This window comes from Panulirus ornatus, chromosome 5 (assembly GCF_036320965.1).
Source record: "Panulirus ornatus isolate Po-2019 chromosome 5, ASM3632096v1, whole genome shotgun sequence".
NCBI classification, from domain to species: domain Eukaryota; kingdom Metazoa; phylum Arthropoda; class Malacostraca; order Decapoda; family Palinuridae; genus Panulirus; species Panulirus ornatus.
The window spans coordinates 40,863,090-40,882,939 of NC_092228.1; the positions used below are offsets into that span (position 1 = coordinate 40,863,090).

The 19,850-nt window shown below is 37.5% G+C and overlaps 1 protein-coding gene across 17 annotated transcripts in view; it reads left to right on the forward strand.

Annotated features, from left to right (window-relative positions):
• The window catches only part of MTA1-like (metastasis associated 1-like), a 129,725-nt gene that overhangs the window by 73,167 nt on the left and 36,708 nt on the right, over positions 1 to 19,850 (forward strand). For all 17 annotated transcript variants that reach the window (XM_071662047.1, XM_071662045.1, XM_071662033.1 and 14 more), the window contains 6 exons: positions 2,553 to 2,670; positions 4,962 to 5,164; positions 6,358 to 6,546; positions 11,252 to 11,385; positions 16,194 to 16,294; positions 19,589 to 19,717. In XM_071662047.1, coding sequence (XP_071518148.1) covers positions 2,553 to 2,670; positions 4,962 to 5,164; positions 6,358 to 6,546; positions 11,252 to 11,385; positions 16,194 to 16,294; positions 19,589 to 19,717 — 874 coding nt within the window. The remainder of the gene's footprint in view (positions 1 to 2,552; positions 2,671 to 4,961; positions 5,165 to 6,357; positions 6,547 to 11,251; positions 11,386 to 16,193; positions 16,295 to 19,588; positions 19,718 to 19,850) is intronic.

A 19,850-nucleotide genomic window follows, 5' to 3' on the forward strand; every position in this document is an offset into this window, starting at 1 on the left:
GCTACATTGTGCATCTGTGTTATGTCTTGTTATCTATGTACAGCCTTCCTGGCAGACATATTGGGATTGAATGATGTGTCTGTCTCTATTGTCAGAAGTTACATTTTATCCTTCAGCATAACCTTGGTCTCAACTTGAAAGCTCAAAATCAGATGCTCATGAACTTCGTGGCAGTTTGAAAACTCAATATTGGATACTCGTGAGATTTTATAAATTTTCTGCCTTGCATATGAAGAATTGGATGGCATCAAACCCATAACTTCCATTTGGATTTTACCTGAGTTATGCCACATGAGAAATATTTAACCCTATAATCTACCCCATAAATTGAAGGGAGTTCTGCCTTGGGCCATGAAGCTTCACACACTTGTCTTCCAGAATCTGAAAGAATTGAGTGGCATGATGTTCATAAACTGAGTTTGAATTTTACAGTTATGTGCTTTTGAAAAGGTTTAACCTATGACTCAACCTACCTCATAAAGAAATTTCAAGCTCTGGCTGTGGAATTTTCGGCATTTTTTCCTCCAGCTCCTTAGAGCTGTATAGTAAAAGACCCCATAACTTGAGTTTGAATTTCATGTCACACACAGAGGTTTAACCAAGGTACTTAACCTGGCTTTTAACTTGAAGAGAATTCCACTTTTGATCATGGAGTGTATGACAGTTATTTTAGATAAGTTCCGAACAAAACTTCCTCCCGATTCTACTACCCTCCAAATAACTTAACTGTGCTGCATAGCACTTGACATAAGTTACCATGGACCACCTGTTTGGTGAATTACAAACTGCATAATTATGTTGGGCTTTCAGAACTTTTTCGAGTTTACTTAAGTTGCAGACCCTAAACTTAACTCAGCAAGAGGCAGTGCACCTTGTCTCAGTGCAAGATCGTGACCGCAAGTTTCTAAGCCCAGTGCTTGTTAGGTTTTCTGGATTTTGACCAGTCTTATCATGACTACTGACCTCATTTATTTTCAGCTTGGTTTGAAAGTGGAGGAGAATCACACCTATATATTTATGTATATGTTCCTGATAACTAACTGTACTGAATTGTTAGATTTTGATGAAATTTGGTGAAATTACCCATTTTAGTGATCTTAGCTAAAGTTAGAAGATAGTGCTTAATATCTTAACCATATATCCCTATGTGTGTGCATCCCTAACTTTAGTTTCCATTCACTAGCTTTACTAAATGGTGTTGGATGTTGATCCTTCTTGGTGAGTTTACTTATTTCATTGATCCTCAGGATAAGTTAAAAGCCATATTATGCATTTGTATGTTATCTGTATTTTGGTCATTAACTGTCAGTAATTAGCTTTACCAAATTATATAGGAGTTTTATCAAGTTAGAAGAGATTCCTGGTTTTATCAGCTTGTATCTTTCACTTGTAGGTAGAGTTTAATTGCATATTCTGTATATATCTGTTCTTGAAAGTGGATTTAAAGATGGTTAAAAGGGATCATATGCATGTACATTATTAGACACACAAATTTTTGTTGTGGAGTAATAGCTTAGTTAAAGATTCTCAGTGAACTTTTTATGATAACTAATTTCATTAATTCTCAGTGAGGTCCAAAATCAGATTTAAGCTAAATTCTGTATCCATACCAAGATGTACATGTCCATCCCTTCCAAGATGTACATGTCCATCCATTCCAAGATGTGCATGTTCATCCATACCAAGATGTACATGTTCATCCATACCAAGATGTACATGTTCATCCAGACCAAGATGTGCATGCCCATCCATACCAAGATGTATACGTCCATCCATACCAAGATGTACATGTCCATGCATTCCAAGATGTACATGACCATCTAAAAGTTTATTATCCACTTAATTTTTATTTTGGTAGATCATATTGTAATATGATTGAACCTATTGAGATGTGTACATGAATCCACATGAACAAGAAACTGTATTCCTTGTATTGCTAAGTAACTTTCCAATTGAATTGTGAATTTTTATTTGACTTTGCAAGGGTGCTGATTTTATTGATCATTATCTCAGGTTCAAATATGGAGGTGAATCATGCATTTGTATGTATTTTACTTGTGTGTTTAATTGGGCTTTAGATTTATCTCATTTGCATGGTTATATCATGTTGCTTAGAGGAACACAATTGCAGATAAACTCCAGATCTCCACAGGGATGTGCAGTTAGCGGGAAAGACAAGGATGGCGTAGAATAAGTAGTTAGTATAGAGGGTAGTTTAAAATAATGAGAAAGTCCCTCTTTCTTTTTTTCAGGCACCATCATGTTGGGGATGCATATGGTTATAATGCCCAACAGAGTTTGATGTACATTGTGAATTTGTTTTTGTTTACTGTTATTATTAACAGCCATATATTATGTAAGAATTCATGCAGTTGTTCCACCCCATGTCTATGGGAATGGAGTTGGACTGTGACAGTAATTATTGAATTTGATGAAAATTTTTTATTTCATTTAGTACAGTCTAATGAAATACCTCCCCCTCCAGACCTTAGTTAACCACTCATCCATATGATCCAGATGATCATGTATTTTCTTTTTTTCTTTATTTTCAGGATACTTTCTTCTACTCCTTGGTTTATGACCCTCAGCAGAAAACGTTATTAGCAGATAAAGGAGAAATTAGGGTTGGTTCAAGATATCAGGCAGACATTACTTTATTATTAAAAGAAGGTGGGTACATGTAATATCTATTTATTTATTATATTTGATCGCTGTCCGCCTCCCTCTCAGTCACCCCTTCCTACATCATGTCTGATATACTCAGCTGACCATTGTAATTTGAATGTTCATCATTTAATTCCCCTTGTCTTCATAAAACAACAAATGCACATGCATTCTATCAGTCCTCATGTACCTTGCCATAGGCCAAACAAACAGGTGGCAGCCTGACTAACCAGTCAATTCATTGTCACGATCACTGTTGAGAAACTTGGCTGCAGTCCTGTCCACTTATGCTATTTTGCCACACAAGGCATTCACTGATCCTTGCCTTTTTATTTTGTCTTTTTCAGAAAAAACTGACTTTTCCTTCATCTTGGAAACATGTCATGGTGCAGCCTCACTTAAAGAAAGGAGACACCTAACACATCCACCTGTCACCTTTTTGCTCTTGCTTTTACATTCTTTGAAGTTTTTTGAAACTCTCCTTTAACTCTTACTTTCTTGAACACTGAATAGTTCTTTATGATCACCAATATGGCTTTTGTGGTTTGAGGACTACTATTGATCTCTGATATGCGACACTCTTTTGATACCTTTCTCTCAGAGATTTTGTTTAAGCTTTTTGTCATGTCTCTTGATGTCTTTAAAGCTTTTGACAGGATGTGGCATAAGTGTCTGCTTTCTGAAATTCTCTCCTTTGGCTTTTCTGCTTCACTTTTTTCTCTGATGCAAAGCTTCCATTGTATCGGTCCATATATGTAGTCACTGATGAAGCAGCGTCCCCATCTTACCCTCAGTGTTCTCTTGTATTGCCTCCTCTCTTTCTTCTCTCCACAGTGATCTTTGTTGTCAATTACTTATCCTGTTTTCTCTTATACTAATGATTCCACTGTGCTTGATTCAGTTTACTTTTCCTACCTATTTTTCTTGAATGCATATGCACTTTCTTATATTGAACATCTCTGTACCCTTAATTTAGGTGTTTATAGGATCTCTGAATAGAGAAGCAGTGCCCTGGTAGTATTCAACAGTCCTGAAATGAATATTCTGTCTTTATCCCTTTGAATTTCACTTGTTTACATCACGTGTTCAGTTTCAAAATACCTCAGTTCACCAGAAATGAAATCAACCTGTAGGGTATATCTACATCCTCCACTGCATCCTAGAAACCTTACATAGCTCTTCATAAAATCTGCTTCCCAAAAGCTGGAAGAGTTAGATATGGGCCTTGATTATTTTTTCATGTGATCTGCTGTTTCGTATCTATGGATGTTATATCATTCACTTCAGTATGGAGTACTGCTTGCATATCTTGGGGTGGTTCATCTTCAACCTCTTTATTAGCTGGAGTGGAATTGAGAGCCATATCTTACAAATTCTTTAGGGATTACTACTCTTTGATCATGTGTTTCTATGCACTGTAATGTTATTGACCTTTCTTCATTTTCCAAGTCTTATTTTAGCCCTCACTTTCTAGAGCTGTCTGCATGTGTCATTTCCATTAAGGCATGAAGCTACAACGCATATAAGGCTGCTGCTTCCTTTAGTTTCTGTGTGGAGGCATTAGGATTAACCTTTATGATATCTCTTTAATTCCAAAAACACCAAAATTTTGGAATTCTCTTCTGTCTTTCGTTGTTTCCTTTATACAACTTTTCGGCTTTTAAGAATCACATCTACAAACACTTTGAGGGGCCCTGATGAATTTCTTCATTCATTTTTTGATACCTTATTTTCTATTCACGTTCGATTATCATGTTTTTCCCTTGCTGTTTCAGTCATTATGAAAAACTATCTTTTTTACTGTGAGTATCATAGACCTGAGATTATTATTCACTGTTACCATGCCTTGGAAAAGATTTATTATCCAATTTTTAAGTGACTGGAAAACTATTATATCTAAAATTTTCAGATTCTCAGTGTAGAAATGAATTTTATAGTAACTAGTACTCGTATTATTTCATCAAACATTTTGACACACACTAACAGTTTCTTTAAAGTTTATTTTACTACACTTTTTTTTTTTTTTTTTTGATGATTGCTGGAAAGTTCAGATCAGGAGAGTAGAGTCCGATGCTACTGTTCAGTTGCAGTGTAAAAAAATTTTTCGACTAAACTTTATTTGCCTTGCTGTTACTGGGATTCACACTAATTACGTGCTGACATTGTCTGTGGATACTTTCTACATCTTGCAGGCATTTATCATTGATTGAGAGAATTATAGAAAAATTGTCTAATTTATTCAGAATGCTTGTTTTCTTGTTTACAGTTATGCTTATGTCATTGTTTATAATTGGCAGGGGAAAGTGATGGGCGCAATATGGAGGACTTGGAAAGTTTGATATGGACCCCATCACATGGCCTCACTGATCGACAAATAGACCAATTTCTTGTGATGTCACGGTCTGTAGGTACTTTTGCCCGTGCCTTGGACTGCTCATCCTCAGTCAAGCAACCGTCACTGCACATGAGTGCAGCAGCTGCTTCTCGAGACGTTACGTTGGTGAGTTGCCCTTTGCGTGTGTAGGCTGTTGTTTTCATTTTTGCAGGATTGCAATCACTTTTCATAACATGAATTACGCCATATAAGGGGACCATCCATCTGAATTTTGAATGTTAATGATATCTATTTAATACTACTCATTAAGTACAGAGGATACTCATATAATATATGGCTTGTATTTTCAGATGCTTGAGATGATTAATATAGAATTGAGTAGATCTAGAAATGGAGGGTCAATAGTAGGAACCCCACATGTTAAACATTATCATATAATCATGAGATTTAGCAATATGAACTGACATTTCACAGTTTGCGATAATTGGGTGTACTCTTTTATGACTATATAATATATTTTTTGATAAAACCACAAAAACATACATGCTAATAATGTAAAACAGAAGACCATTTTATGTAGGTTTATGTAGTATATGATGACTTGTCATGAAAGTTTTTAATGCTGCAATTACAAGTGAAAGCTCATTAAAAAGTGTATGTATTTTCCATGATTATATCCTGTTGTTAATAAAACAGATAAACTTTTTGAAGAACTTTAAAGGAATTATATTGAATTTTTGATAAAGATATTTTGAGTTGAAAAGCTACCAATAAATAGGTGAAATCATATGGCTTTTGGAGACCTATGACTCAGTTGATTTTTAGTGTAAATTACATCTAAAAAAAACTGTTGAGGGTGATATTGATATTTGTCTGTTCTTGACGATACCTCGCTAATGTGGGAAATGGGGATCAGTTATGAAGTATGAACTGAAATAAACCAAGGGCTACATATTGTCAGTGGACCAAATATGGGCATATGAAGCAGCCAGGGAAAGCTACAGAAAGGTCTGTAAGGCCTTGTTGAGGATAGGGGGCCATGGTTTCAATGCATTACACATGATATTTAGAGAATGCATGTGAGCAAAGGAGACCATTTATTTGTATGTTGCTGTCACTGCCTTGCTAACATGGGAAATGGCAAACAGAAAGAAAAATTTACAAAAATTAATACTTGGGAATGGATATAGCAAGTACTTCATTTATATGGGGAACATTGAAGATATATTAAAGAAAGTTTACCTAAATTTTTCGTATACAGTGCATACCTTCATGTTTATTGAATTATGTGTCTTGTGAACATTTACTTTTAGTATCAATTATTTTATATATCATGGTAATTGTAGATTGTTTTACAGTTTCATGCAATGGATACCTTACACAAGCACAACTATGACATAAGTAAAGCACTATGTTCTTTAATACCTGCTACGGGGCCAGTACTTTGTCGAGATGAAATGGAAGAATGGTCAGCGTCTGAAGCAAATTTGTTTGAGGAAGCTCTTGAAAAGTATGGAAAGGACTTTAATGATATCAGACAAGACTTTGTAAGTATAAAATTTGTATCACTTTGATTTTATTTTTTTACTTGTGCCATTATTCATTTATGTTTTTTAATTAAGTGACCTTACTGTAAGCATGTTAATTTGATAGCTCAGTTTTTAGTTTTTGCTGAGTCCATTTTAGTTTTTGCATTGCTTTTGCAGCAAGGCAGTCATATAGGGATTGCTTTGTCAACCATCTTTGTTGTCTGTCCATCCATCATTCATTGTCAGGAGTCACACTTTTACCTTCAACTCAACAACTTATCCTTGGTCTTAGTATGAAAACATGAGATAAGATATCATTGAAACTTTATACAGTTGTTTCCCAGCGTCTAAAGAATTGAATAAGATAGGTATACAGTCTTTTGTCTGCATGTGAAGAATTGAATAGCAAAAGACATGTAACATTAGTTTGGATTTTGCCACTGTTAACACACTTAGAATGTTTAAACCTCGACTTAATGTCCTTCATAATTTGAAGACAATTCAGCTTTTGGCTATGAAACTTTATGCAATTGTATCCTAGTGCCTAAAATATGTGCAATTAACATAGTTCCATAACTTCTAGAAATTTCATCTTTGGTAATATCATGCAATTGTTTTTATATACATATATTTTTATTTATTTATTTTTTTTTTTCATACTATTTGCCATTTCCTGCATTAGCGAGGTAGCGCTAAGAACAGAGGACTGGGCCTTTAAGGGAATATCGTCACCTGGCCCCTTCTATGTTCCTTCTTTTGGAAAATTAAAAAAAAAATGAGAGGGGAGGATTTCCAGCCACCTGCTTCCTCCCCTTTTAGTCGCCTTCTACGACACGCAGGGAATATATGGGAAGTATTCTTTCTCCCCTATCCCTTTTTCCTAAAAGTGGGAGCGGGGGGCTGGAAATCCTCCCCTCTCGTTTTTAGTTTTCCAAAAGAAGGAACAGGGGAGGGGGCCAAGTGAGGATATTCCCTCAAAGGCTCAGTCTTCTGTTCTTAACGTTACCTCGCTAACGTGGGAAATGGCAGATAGTATGAAGAAGAAGATTTTCTTAAAAGTATTTCCAGCCGTTATTATTTATGTTTCAATACCAAATCAGCCTTGCTGGCAATGTGCTCTGTAGGATACCCAATTAATTAGCATTCTGTGTAATGTATAGTAGTGTTGTAAATAATTTGCTTTTAATTTGATTTAATGTGTATTCATGTAATTTCATTGCACTGGTAATGATGCATGTTGATTTGCAGCAAAACATATGTAATAGGTGGAAGACAGTATGGTTATAGGTCTTATTTGATGTTTGAGTTGCCTAGATATTAGATGTTGAATATGTTTAAGAAGTGCCTTTTTTATGTTATTGATTAGCACTTTGTTACCAGGTTAGTTTTATGCTGTTCTGAACTATGATTAAGGTTTAGAAATAGGCAAAAGACCATAGGTTTTTTAACAGGAAAGAAAATGTTCTTTTAAGTTGAATTATGTTAACTGCTATAAGAGTGAATGTGAGCTTGGGTTTAGTGGGCTAGTTCACATGGAGATTCAAAACTGTAGTGTTTTAAGAGCTATAAGAGTGAGTGTGAGCTTGGGTTTAGTGAGCAAGTTCACATGAAGATTCAAAACTGTAGTGTTTTAAGTACTGTAAAAGTGAGTGTGAGCTTGAGTTACTGTTATTAATGATTAAAGGTCTTCCTGTAATCAGCTACAGACTGGGACTAATGTTTTTTAAAAGACAGTTGTTGTTTTTCCTGCATTAGCAGGACAAAGAGCAGCCTCATTTGGACTCATCCACTTTCTAGTTATTTTTGATAGTGCATGAAGACCAGTGCCTGTTATCTGCACCCAATACCCAATAGGGAGATGTGGTTTCGGTGCATTACACATGACAGCTAGAGACTGAGTGTGAACAAATGTGGCCTTTTTTTTGTCTTTTCCTAACACTACCTCAGTGAAGGAGGGCGGGTGTTAGCAATGCTCTTTCCTGTGTGGTGGGGTTTCGACAGGAATGGAGAAAGGCAAGCTAGTATGAATATGTACATATGTATATATGTCTTTGTATGTGTATGTATATGTTCATGTATGGACTTTTATGTACATATGTGTGTATATGAGTGGATGGACCATTCTTTGTTTCCTGGTGCTACCTCACTGACGTGGGAAACAGCAATTAAGTTTAATGAATAAATAAACATATTTATCTGTAGCTGGGACAGCACAGGCAACTGTCCTACAATTTTCTTTGGCTGCACTGGAGTTCACTGGTTATGGAGACTGTTGCCATGGCCACCCTCTTGAAGGAGTTCCAATTGGAACAGGTGTCAGAAATATAGATAGATAAATAGATAAACATTTTGGCTGCTTTATATGCATTTGTTGAATCCAGTCCACTTCACATCTTTTATTGTACTCTGACATTTTATTTCCAATGCATTCATCCCCTCTGTTTTGCATTCACATCCATACAGCACTGTGTTATTACTAGTGCACTGGCTGTCCTAGAAAACCCTTATCTTTCCTTCTACACACCCTTCTGTGCACCAAGAAACTTAGCCTGCCCATTTGCTCAGCCATTTACTTCAGCTTCCAGTGTTCCATGCACTGTCAACTGCATTCCCAGGTACCTAACGCATACCACTTCTTCCTAGTTTTCCCCATACTTGCCCTCAAATCACTGTTCTTGTTATCTTGATAATTTTGAGATTTAACCCCCGTCCTTTTTACCAATTTTGGTCTCCTGTCGTTTTCTGCAAGACTGACTTAACCTTGAATGTACATACCGACAAATGTGCTTGTGCACTTGCACATAAAAGAAATTATTTATAATTTTGAAATATCCCAGAAGGGAAGCGTAATGTTCCCAGAATGAATAATGTAGGTGTGTATAGAACACATAGATAAATGTATTACTTAATTTAGAAGGCTGACAATAAGCATAGATTTGAATTGCTTGACCACAGTTATATCTTTCCTTGTGATATATTTTTTCATGTTCAGGTTTGCTTCGTTGCATTTCTTTTCATACATTCTTGCCATTTCCTGCATTAGTGAGTTAGTTACAAGAACAGATGACAGAGCCATAGAGGGAAAATTCTCCACTTGGCTCCTTGCTTTGTTCCCTCTTGGAAAGTAATAAAAGAAGGTAGGATTTCCAGCCACCTGCTCCTACCCCTATTAGTCTCCCTCTATGTTATGCAGGGAAAATTTGGGCAGTATTCTTTCTTCCCAATCCCCAGGGATGATTATAGTTCCAGTAACATGTATTTTTACCAATGATTCAGCACTGGTGGCGAATTCAATTAAGAAGCTGCATAAGTTAGTGACTGAGTTTGGAAGGGTGTATGAAAGGAAGAAGTTGAGAGTAGATATGAATAAAAGCAAGAGTATGTGGTTTAGCAGAGTTAAGGGACATGTAAGTTGGGGTATGAGTTTGAGTGGAGAAAAAATGAAGGAAGTTAAGTGTTCTAGATACCCAGAAGTGGACATGGCAGCGAATGGAACCATGGAAGCAGAAGCGAGTCATATGGTGAGTGTTGGGGGCAAATCTGGGTATGTTTGAAGAAATAATAGTCCCAACAATATTATATGGATGCAAGGCATGGGTTATAGATAACACTTAGCAGAAGAGGTTGGATGTGTTGGAAATGAAATGTTTGAGGACGATACATGGTGTGAGGTGGTTTAATCGAGTAAGTAGAATGAGTGAGAAAATGTCAAGAAAGAGGATATTTGTGTCAAATGGAGGGAACAAAGAGACCATATTGGAGATGAAAGGATGGAGTGAAAAAGATTTTGAGTGATCAGAACTTGAACATGCAGGAGAGTGCAGGCTTGCATGGGATAGAGTCAGTAGGAACAATGTGGTATAAGGGGTTGACTTGCTGTCAGTGGACTGAACCAGGGCATGTTAAGTCCGGGTTAAACCATGGGGCCTGATTGTGGATAAAGAGTTGTAGTGTAGTGCATTACACAGGACAGCTAAAGAATGGATGTGAGGGGATACGGTCTTTGTTTGTATGTTCTGGTTGCTACTCATAGATGCAGGAAACAGCAATCAAATATGAAAAAAAATACTATTGAAATGATGATGATTGATATCATTGATTTGAATTTTCTCTTTGGCTAATTGATGATCTGGCTGATTTGTTTCTGGCATAATGAGGTTTACTGTTCCTACAACCATTTTACAGTGATAGCATATTTTATTTATTTATGATTTATTTATTATACTTAACTGCCGTCTCCCACGTTAATGAGGTAGTTCAAGGAAACAGACGAGGAATGGCCCAACCCACCCACATACACATGCATGTACATAAACGCCCACACACGCACATATATATACACAGACATATACATGTATACACGTGTATATCCATACTTGCTGCCTTCATCCATTCCCGTCGCCACCCTACCACACACTAAATAGCATATATAATGATATATGTGTAGCGATAACATATATAATGCTATAATGCTTGTAGATTACTGAAGAATGTCAGTGCTCTTTCATCACAAGTGGCTACATTATGTCTGTTTAAAGTCATTTTTTTTTCCCTGAACTATGAAGGATCAGAGGGTCACATAATTGGTGGAAATTCTTTTGAGTATCAATGTCAAAGCCTTCTGGAACGTACTAAGATATCGCTGATCACACTGGGATGTTACCTTCTTGATGGATGCATGTATCATTTACAATGACAGCTCTAGTTTCTTTTGTGTTAACAGCTACCGTGGAAGACCCTAAAGAATATTATAGAGTACTACTACATGTGGAAAACAACAGATAGATATGTACAACAGAAGAGAGTTAAAGCTGTGGAGGCAGAATCGAAGCTTAAGCAAGTGTACATTCCTAACTAGTAAGTATTCACTCAAGATTTGTCTTAACAAGAGTGGATGAGATTGCAGATGAGATTCTCTTTAAAGAGAATGATGATTTCTCTTGATTTGTTATTCATTTTATTTTACATTTGTATGGTCTTTGCAAGATGTTGTGCCTGAAAACTGTTGGAATGCATATTGCATAAAATCAGTTTGTAAGATGTATGGGAGAGTGATTAAGAGGATGGTGGCATGCACTGAATATTTGATTGTTAGAAGCAGTGTGGCTTTAAGAGAGGTATAGAATGTATGGACAAAGTGTGTGTTTTGAAGAATTTGTGTGAGAAATGCCTAGAGAAAGAGAGTGAAATGTATGTGGCGGTATGGATCACAAAAAAGTGTATGATTATAGGATTGACAGAGGATTGTAAATGCTATGAATGTATGGGGTAAATGGAAAGTTTACACTGGGAAATTAAGGTATGCACATGAGTAGGAAAGGATGAGAGTGAGTAGTTTCCAATGATATGAGTCTATTTTAGAGAAATGGAATGTTATCTTCCTTGTTTTAATATATCATGTTCTGACAATTTCACACACTGTTTGTTTGAGTTTGTAAACATTAATTTGTGTTGTTATGGATGATACAGAGTATGTATTGGCATTTTTTGGAAAATGAAAAACCATGTACACCAATTATTACTTAGCTTTCTTTAGATAATGACAATATGTTCATCATTGGTTCCTTATGTAAGATTTTTAGATGATGAGATATTTGTTAATGGTTCATAATAATATTGATTAAGAATCTTCTTTTTGAACTCTCTGATGAAGTTTCTTAAAGACAAAGCCTGGTAACACAGGAAATTGTGACCAAACGTATCATTTTTTACCAAATGTGCTTTATGATATAAAGAAGACTCAGCAGCGACACTTGCAACCTCTTGGGGAACTCTTCTTTCTGGAAATGATGCTGTTGCCAGATGCTTATATTATAAGAAATTGTATGAGAGGGATTTCAGAAACAGTGTTATGTAGTGCATACAGAAATGCAGTAACTTGGAAGATAGAAGAAAGTTATATGACTTAGAAACAGGATTAGAGGCAAGGGAACACTAGATTGATGAAAGGACATACTGATAATGTCAGTATAAGGTTAATCTATTGCATGAGATTATTGTGTGGACACAAATATTAAGTTGTGATTGGTGGGGATTATGATATGCTTGTCCAGTATGAGAATTGGTCTACTGAATGGAATGATTTTGTGGTGTGAGAATAGAATGCTGAATATGTATAGGTTTCCTTGTTTAACAGAATGGAGGGAGTGAAAAGATCATGGAAAGTTGGGATCTGTATGGGGGATTTAGAATGAGAAGTTAAAAGAGTATGTAAGACTGGTCTAGATGTTTTGTGTTGTGTTTGGGACTGGAGTCAGAGTTTGAAGTAATGAAATAAAACAAATGGTTTGAGATTAGGGTGTTGAGTTTAATAGAACTTTGATAAGGATGATAGTGTAAAGGATGAAAAAGTAGAGTAGAGAAAGGCCAACACTTATGCTAGTAGAGAAAGCAACGAAAGCAAAGTATATAGGTATTTAAAATTGGAGGTGGAAAGATGGAGTGAAAAAGATTTTGTGTGATCGGGGCCTGAACATGCAGGAGGGTGAAAGGAGGGCAAGGAATAGAGTGAATTGGAGCGATGTGGTATACCGGGGTTGACGTGCTGTCAGTGGATTGAATCAAGGCATGTGAAGCGTCTGGGGTAAACCATGGAAAGCTGTGTAGGTATGTATATTTGCGTGTGTGGACGTATGTATATACATGTGTATGGGGGGGGTTGGGCCATTTCTTTCGTCTGTTTCCTTGCGCTACCTCGCAAACGCGGGAGACAGCGACAAAGTTTAAAAAAAAAAATATATATATATATATATATATATATATATATATATATATATATATATATATATATATATATATATATATATACACTACCTCGCAAACGCGGGAGACAGCGACAAAGCAAAAAAATATATATATATATATATATATATATATATATATATATATATATATATATATATATATATATATGGTAAAGTGTGTGGAAGAAGAAAGTTAAGAGTAAATGTGAATAAGAGCAAGGTTATTAGGTACAGTAGGGTTGAGGGTCAAGTCAATTGGGAGGTGAGTTTGAATGGAGAAAAACTGGAGGAAGTGAAGTGTTTTAGATATCTGGGAGTGGATCTGGCAGCGGATGGAACCATGGAAGCGGAAGTGGATCATAGGGTGGGGGAGGGGGCGAAAATTCTGGGGGCCTTGAAGAATGTGTGGAAGTCGAGAACATTATCTCGGAAAGCAAAAATGGGTATGTTTGAAGGAATAGTGGTTCCAACAATGTTGTATGGTTGCGAGGCGTGGGCTATGGATAGAGTTGTGCGCAGGAGGATGGATGTGCTGGAAATGAGATGTTTGAGGACAATGTGTGGTGTGAGGTGGTTTGATTGAGTGAGTTAACGTAAGGGTAAGAGAGATGTGTGGAAATAAAAAGAGCGTGGTTGAGAGAGCAGAAGAGGGCGTTTTGAAGTGGTTTGGGCACATGGAGAGAATGAGTGAGGAAAGATTGACCAAGAGGATATATGTGTCGGAGGTGGAGGGAACGAGGAGAAGAGGGAGACCAAATTGGAGGTGGAAAGATGGAGTGAAAAAGATTTTGTGTGATCGGGGCCTGAACATGCAGGAGGGTGAAAGGAGGGCAAGGAATAGAGTGAATTGGAGCGATGTGGTATACCGGGGTTGACGTGCTGTCAGTGGATTGAATCAAGGCATGTGAAGCGTCTGGGGTAAACCATGGAAAGCTGTGTAGGTGTGTATATTTACGTGTGTGGACGTATGTATATACATATGTATGGGGGGGGTTGGGCCATTTCTTTCATCTGTTTCCTTGCGCTACCTCGCAAACGCGGGAGACAGCGACAAAGTATAATAAAAATATATTATAATATATGGTGTGGGAGGCAAGTTGTTAGAAACAGTGAAAAGTTTTTATCGAGGATATAAGGCATGTGTACGTGTAGGAAGAGAGGAAAGTGATTGGTTCTCAGTGAATGTAGGTTTGCGGCAGGGGTGTGTGATGTCTCCATGGTTGTTTAATTTGTTTATGGATGGGGTTGTTAGGGAGGTGAATGCAAGAGTTTTGGAAAGAGGGGCAAGTATGAAGTCTGTTGGGGATGAGAGAGCTTGGGAAGTGAGTCAGTTGTTGTTCGCTGATGATACAGCGCTGGTGGCTGATTCATGTGAGAAACTGCAGAAGCTGGTGACTGAGTTTGGTAAAGTGTTTGAAAGAAGAAAGTTAAGAGTAAATGTGAATAAGAGCAAGGTTATTAGGTACAGTAGGGTTGAGGGTCAAGTCAATTGGGAGGTGAGTTTGAATGGAGAAAAACTGGAGGAAGTGAAGTGTTTTAGATATCTGGGAGTGGATCTGGCTGTGGATGGAACCATGGAAGCGGAAGTGGATCATAGGGTGGGGGAGGGGGCGAAAATTCTGGGAGCCTTGAAGAATGTGTGGAAGTCGAGAACATTATCTCGGAAAGCAAAAATGGGTATGTTTGAAGGAATAGTGGTTCCAACAATGTTGTATGGTTGCGAGGCGTGGACTATGGATAGAGTTGTGCGCAGGAGGATGGATGTGCTGGAAATGAGATGTTTGAGGACAATGTGTGGTGTGAGGTGGTTTGATCAAGTAAGTAACGTAAGGGTAAGAGAGATGTGTGGAAATAAAAAGAGCGTGGTTGAGAGAGCAGAAGAGGGTGTTTTGAAATGGTTTGGTCACATGGAGAGAATGAGTGAGGAAAGATTGACCAAGATCAAGATTGACGTGTCGTAGGTGGAGGGAACGAGGAGAAGAGGGAGACCAAATTGGAGGTGGAAAGATGGAGTGAAAAAGATTTTGTGTGATCGGGGCCTGAACATGCAGGAGGGTGAAAGGAGGGCAAGGAATAGAGTGAATTGGAGCGATGTGGTATACCGGGGTTGACGTGCTGTCAGTGGATTGAATCAAGGCATGTGAAGCGTCTGGGGTAAACCATGGAAAGCTGTGTAGGTATGTATATTTGCGTGTGTGGACGTATGTACATACATGTGTATGGGGGTGGGTTGGGCCATTTCTTTCGTCTGTTTCCTTGCGCTACCTCGCAAACGCGGGAGACAGCGACAAAGCAAAAAAAAATATATATATATATGTGTGTGTGTATATGAGTGGATGGGCAATTCTTCATTTGTTCCCTGGCACTGTCTCGCTGACTTGGGAAACAGCAATTAAGTATAATGAATAAATAAATGTCAGTTAAATGTATAGAATGCTTGCAAAGAATTATGCTTGTAGGGGTATATGCGTGAGGTTCTTCATTTTCATACACATTACCAGCTTAGTTGAATTACTGAATGTCTAAATAGCAAATTGATTGTCTTTAGGAATTATATGAGCTTCTGTGGAGTGGGAGATACAATTTTACCTATTTATAATGATTTTGATTAAATAGTTTTACAAAAATTCTTCATTTGTGTAGGGGACATGATTTTATTCCAAATCTGATGTGCTTTTGTTAGAATCTGAAGAACATAGGTAACATATGTGTGTTATCTTGCTTTAATCAGGTGGTACTGGTCGTTCTGAGAAAATTAGTAAGTAGCTAGTTTAATGATTAACTTACGTTTGTACTTGCAGAGCAATTCCTTACAATTTACTTTGTTTCAGATGTAGGATATGGCTTATTTAAAGATATAACTTCTGTAACTTGAATGTAGGTGGGTATTTTACTATTAGTATAGAAGATCAACTGTTTCAGCAACAAACCCAACCCGGCAGCACTCTCAAATGGCAAGACGCCAAATATGGTGAATGGTGCAGACATCTCAGTCTCTGGCAAGGCCTGTGAATCGTGTCATAGTAAGTAATTTTGTGGATTAGTTTTACATCTCAGTACTTGCCACACAGACTGTTAATTCAAGTATCACCTTGTGCATTTCCTTTCCTTCTTGCCCTCATATGTGTTTGTTTGTTTGATTGGGAGGGAGTTTTTTATTGAGTGATAAGCAAAGAGCTCTCTCAGGGGACAACCCATGTACATCTATTTGTCTTGATTCCTTTTTCTGTTGCCATACCTAAGACGAAAATTTGCTCTTATATGGATATTACTTGTTGATATTTTGTGGTTGATTACCCTTGTTACAGCATTTAGGGCCCATATTGCTTTACCAGTAATGAATTTAGGGGAAGATGAAGCCTTTGCAGCTGAATAGAGCTATGTTTTTGACAGTGGGGAAATCAACTAGCCTAGTTGGTTCTGTATTTCCCTTGAAACAAGCAGTAAGGTTAAGATCCATCTCAGTTGAATGGTCCTCATTAGCACTTGAGGGGGATGTTTGCTGTGGACCCCTATAAAGCATGGAACAGCTGGCTACACTCACTGTTGCAGAATGATTTAGGACAAACTAATATGCTTACTGTGGTGTGTAATCACTTGTATTTTACACCTGTCTTTCATACTTTCTCCATGACCATACCATCCATGCACCTTTGAAATGTCTTTTTCACCCATTGTATCATTCTCACAGCTTCATTCTTCATTTTGTGTTGTTTTTTATTATTATTATTTTTCTTTGTCGCTGTCTCCCACGTTTGCAAGGTAGTGCAAGGAAACAGACGAAAGAAATGGCCCAACCCACCCCCATACACATGTATATACACACACGTCCACACACACAAATATACATACCTATACATCTCAATGTACACATATATATACACACACAGACACATACATATATACCCATGCACACAGTTCACATTGTCTGCCTTTATTCATTCCCATCGCCACCTCGCCACACTTTTTTTTTTTTTTTTTTTTTCCGCTGTCTCCCGCGTTTGCGAGGTAGCGCAAGGAAACAGACGAAAGAAATGGCCCAACCCACCCCCATACACATGTATAGACATATGTCCACACACACAAATATACATACCTACACAGCTTTCCATGGTTTACCCCAGACGCTTCACATGCCCTGATTCAATCCACTGACAGCACGTCAACCCCGGTATACCACATCGATCCAATTCACTTTATTCCTTGCCCTCCTTTCACCCTCCTGCATGTTCAGGCCCCGATCACACAAAATCTTTTTCACTCCATCTTTCCACCTCCAGTTTGGTCTCCCACTTCTCCTCGTTCCCTCCACCTACGACACATATATCCTCTTGGTCAATCTTTCCTCACTCATTCTCTCCATGTGCCCAAACCATTTCAAAACACCCTCTTCTGCTCTCTCAACCACGCTCTTTTTATTTCCACACATCTCTCTTACCCTTACGTTACTTACTCGATCAAACCACCTCACACCACACATTGTCCTCAAACATCTCATTTCCAGCACATCCATCCTCCTGCGCACAACTCTATCCATAGCCCACGCCTCGCAACCATACAACATTGTTGGAACCACTATTCCTTCCTTCCTTTTGTGTTGTATGTACTCATAATTCCTAATGTACTACATAAGTTATCCATCCCCACTTTTCTTATTTTAACATGTCCTGGTTTCACAACCATACATCAGCTGTGGAATAATTACTCCTTGATGTAGATTTCTCACATATTACCCATTAATTTTTACGTTTCTTCAAAGTTTCAGGGCACTTCCAGTTTTTCTTCCTTATATGATTGGTCTTTCAACCTCTTCTTTCCCATTACCATCCTTACTCGCTTTACTCCAAAATATTTAACTTCAACCACATCTTCCAGATCTTCTAAGCAAACTGAACCTACACTCTGATCTCCCACCCCTTTTCAAAAATTAACATCAAATGTTTACTCATGCTGGCATTCATCCTTCTCTGTGTGCATCATCACACTAGCTCATATTTTTATTAGGCACTTTCCCAGATTTAGCTTAAAACATTGTAAAATCCACAAAACAACTACATCAGTTTCTACCATTATTACTCTAAGGTTAAGTCTCATATCATAGTCTCCCCAACTCACTCTCACCTTGGGCAGTGGTCCATGCAAAGAACATCAGAATGTCAGGGTGACATGACACCCTTGGCTCACTTATTCATTTGATTATGACCAGGATGACATCACACAGCTTTAACCCACTTACACATTTGTTTCATGCCATTCATCCAATTGCTTCCATTATAAAAGCTCATAACTGCATTCAGAAATCCTTGCTTTTGTCATTCCATTTCTAAGTACAGAACCAACCTTGTTCTACATCAGTGAGGGGTTTACTAATGCTTTTGACTTGATGATTGACAATTTTACCAGAAACCCTGCCAGCCATTTTTAAGAATAATAATTCTTACACATACTCCATTTTCCTTTATATAGTGTAAGTTACTGTATTTGTCTAGTCATCAGTGCTCCTGACGACTTCCATGCATCCATACACACTTTCTAGATACACTCAGCAGCAGTTTTACCTCTTTTTTTTCACCTTCTTGCTATCCACTCCATACATACCTCCAGCTTTATTCTTTTAAAGAGCTTTATTGCTTTGCAATGTCTTTTTCCATATCCCTATTTCTGTCTCCTTATGTCTATTCTAATCGCACTGGTAGTCACATATCTTCCATCATCATTTTCAGTCAGTCTCAAATACTCTTGCATCCTGTAGACTTCATGTTAGTAAATGTAAAAGTGTGATTGTACACCTGTTGAGGTAGTTGATGAATGTGATGCATGTTGTTGACATATGGATGTGGAACAAGTTTGCAGGGAAATATTGTTTTAGTAAAACAGCCAGTATCGAATGAAGATTGCTTGAGATTAAGCTATTGATAGTTAGAGAAGTATACTAATGTGTCATGGTAATTAGGGGAAAAAGAAATGCAGGAAAATGATTATCTGAAGAATTGTGAGTTGATGCAGTGGAAGATATGAGATTAAGTTTACTGGATGAGATAGATCGTACCAAAATCCTTGTTGGGAGTAGTTCTGGAGGAATATGGAAGAAAGTATACTTTGAGACACTTTTTGTATAGTAGAAAAGTGGTTTATGATGCAGATCAAATTACATTAAAAGAAGTTTTTCATATATATATATTTTTTTTTTTTTTATGCTTTATCGCTGGCATCTCACCCAAACTTTAAATGGGTGAGATGCCATGCTTGCTTGATATATATATATATATATATATATATATGTATATTATGTAACATTTGATGGTTGTGTTTTTCAGCAACCAATAGTAGTCAGTGGTATGCCTGGGGTCCCTCCCACCTACAGTGTCGTCTCTGTAACTCATGTTGGCAGTACTGGAAGAAATTTGGTGGCCTCAAGCTTCCTTCACGAATTGGAAGAGAAGAAGGTGAGTGGGTAGCGATGTGTGTCAGTAGTCAGTTTTATCCTTCAGGAAATGATGGGTTGATTCTTGGATCTGTGAACATGGTTGATCATTAGAGCTACAGTACTGCCTTTGATATAAAACAAGATTAGAAATA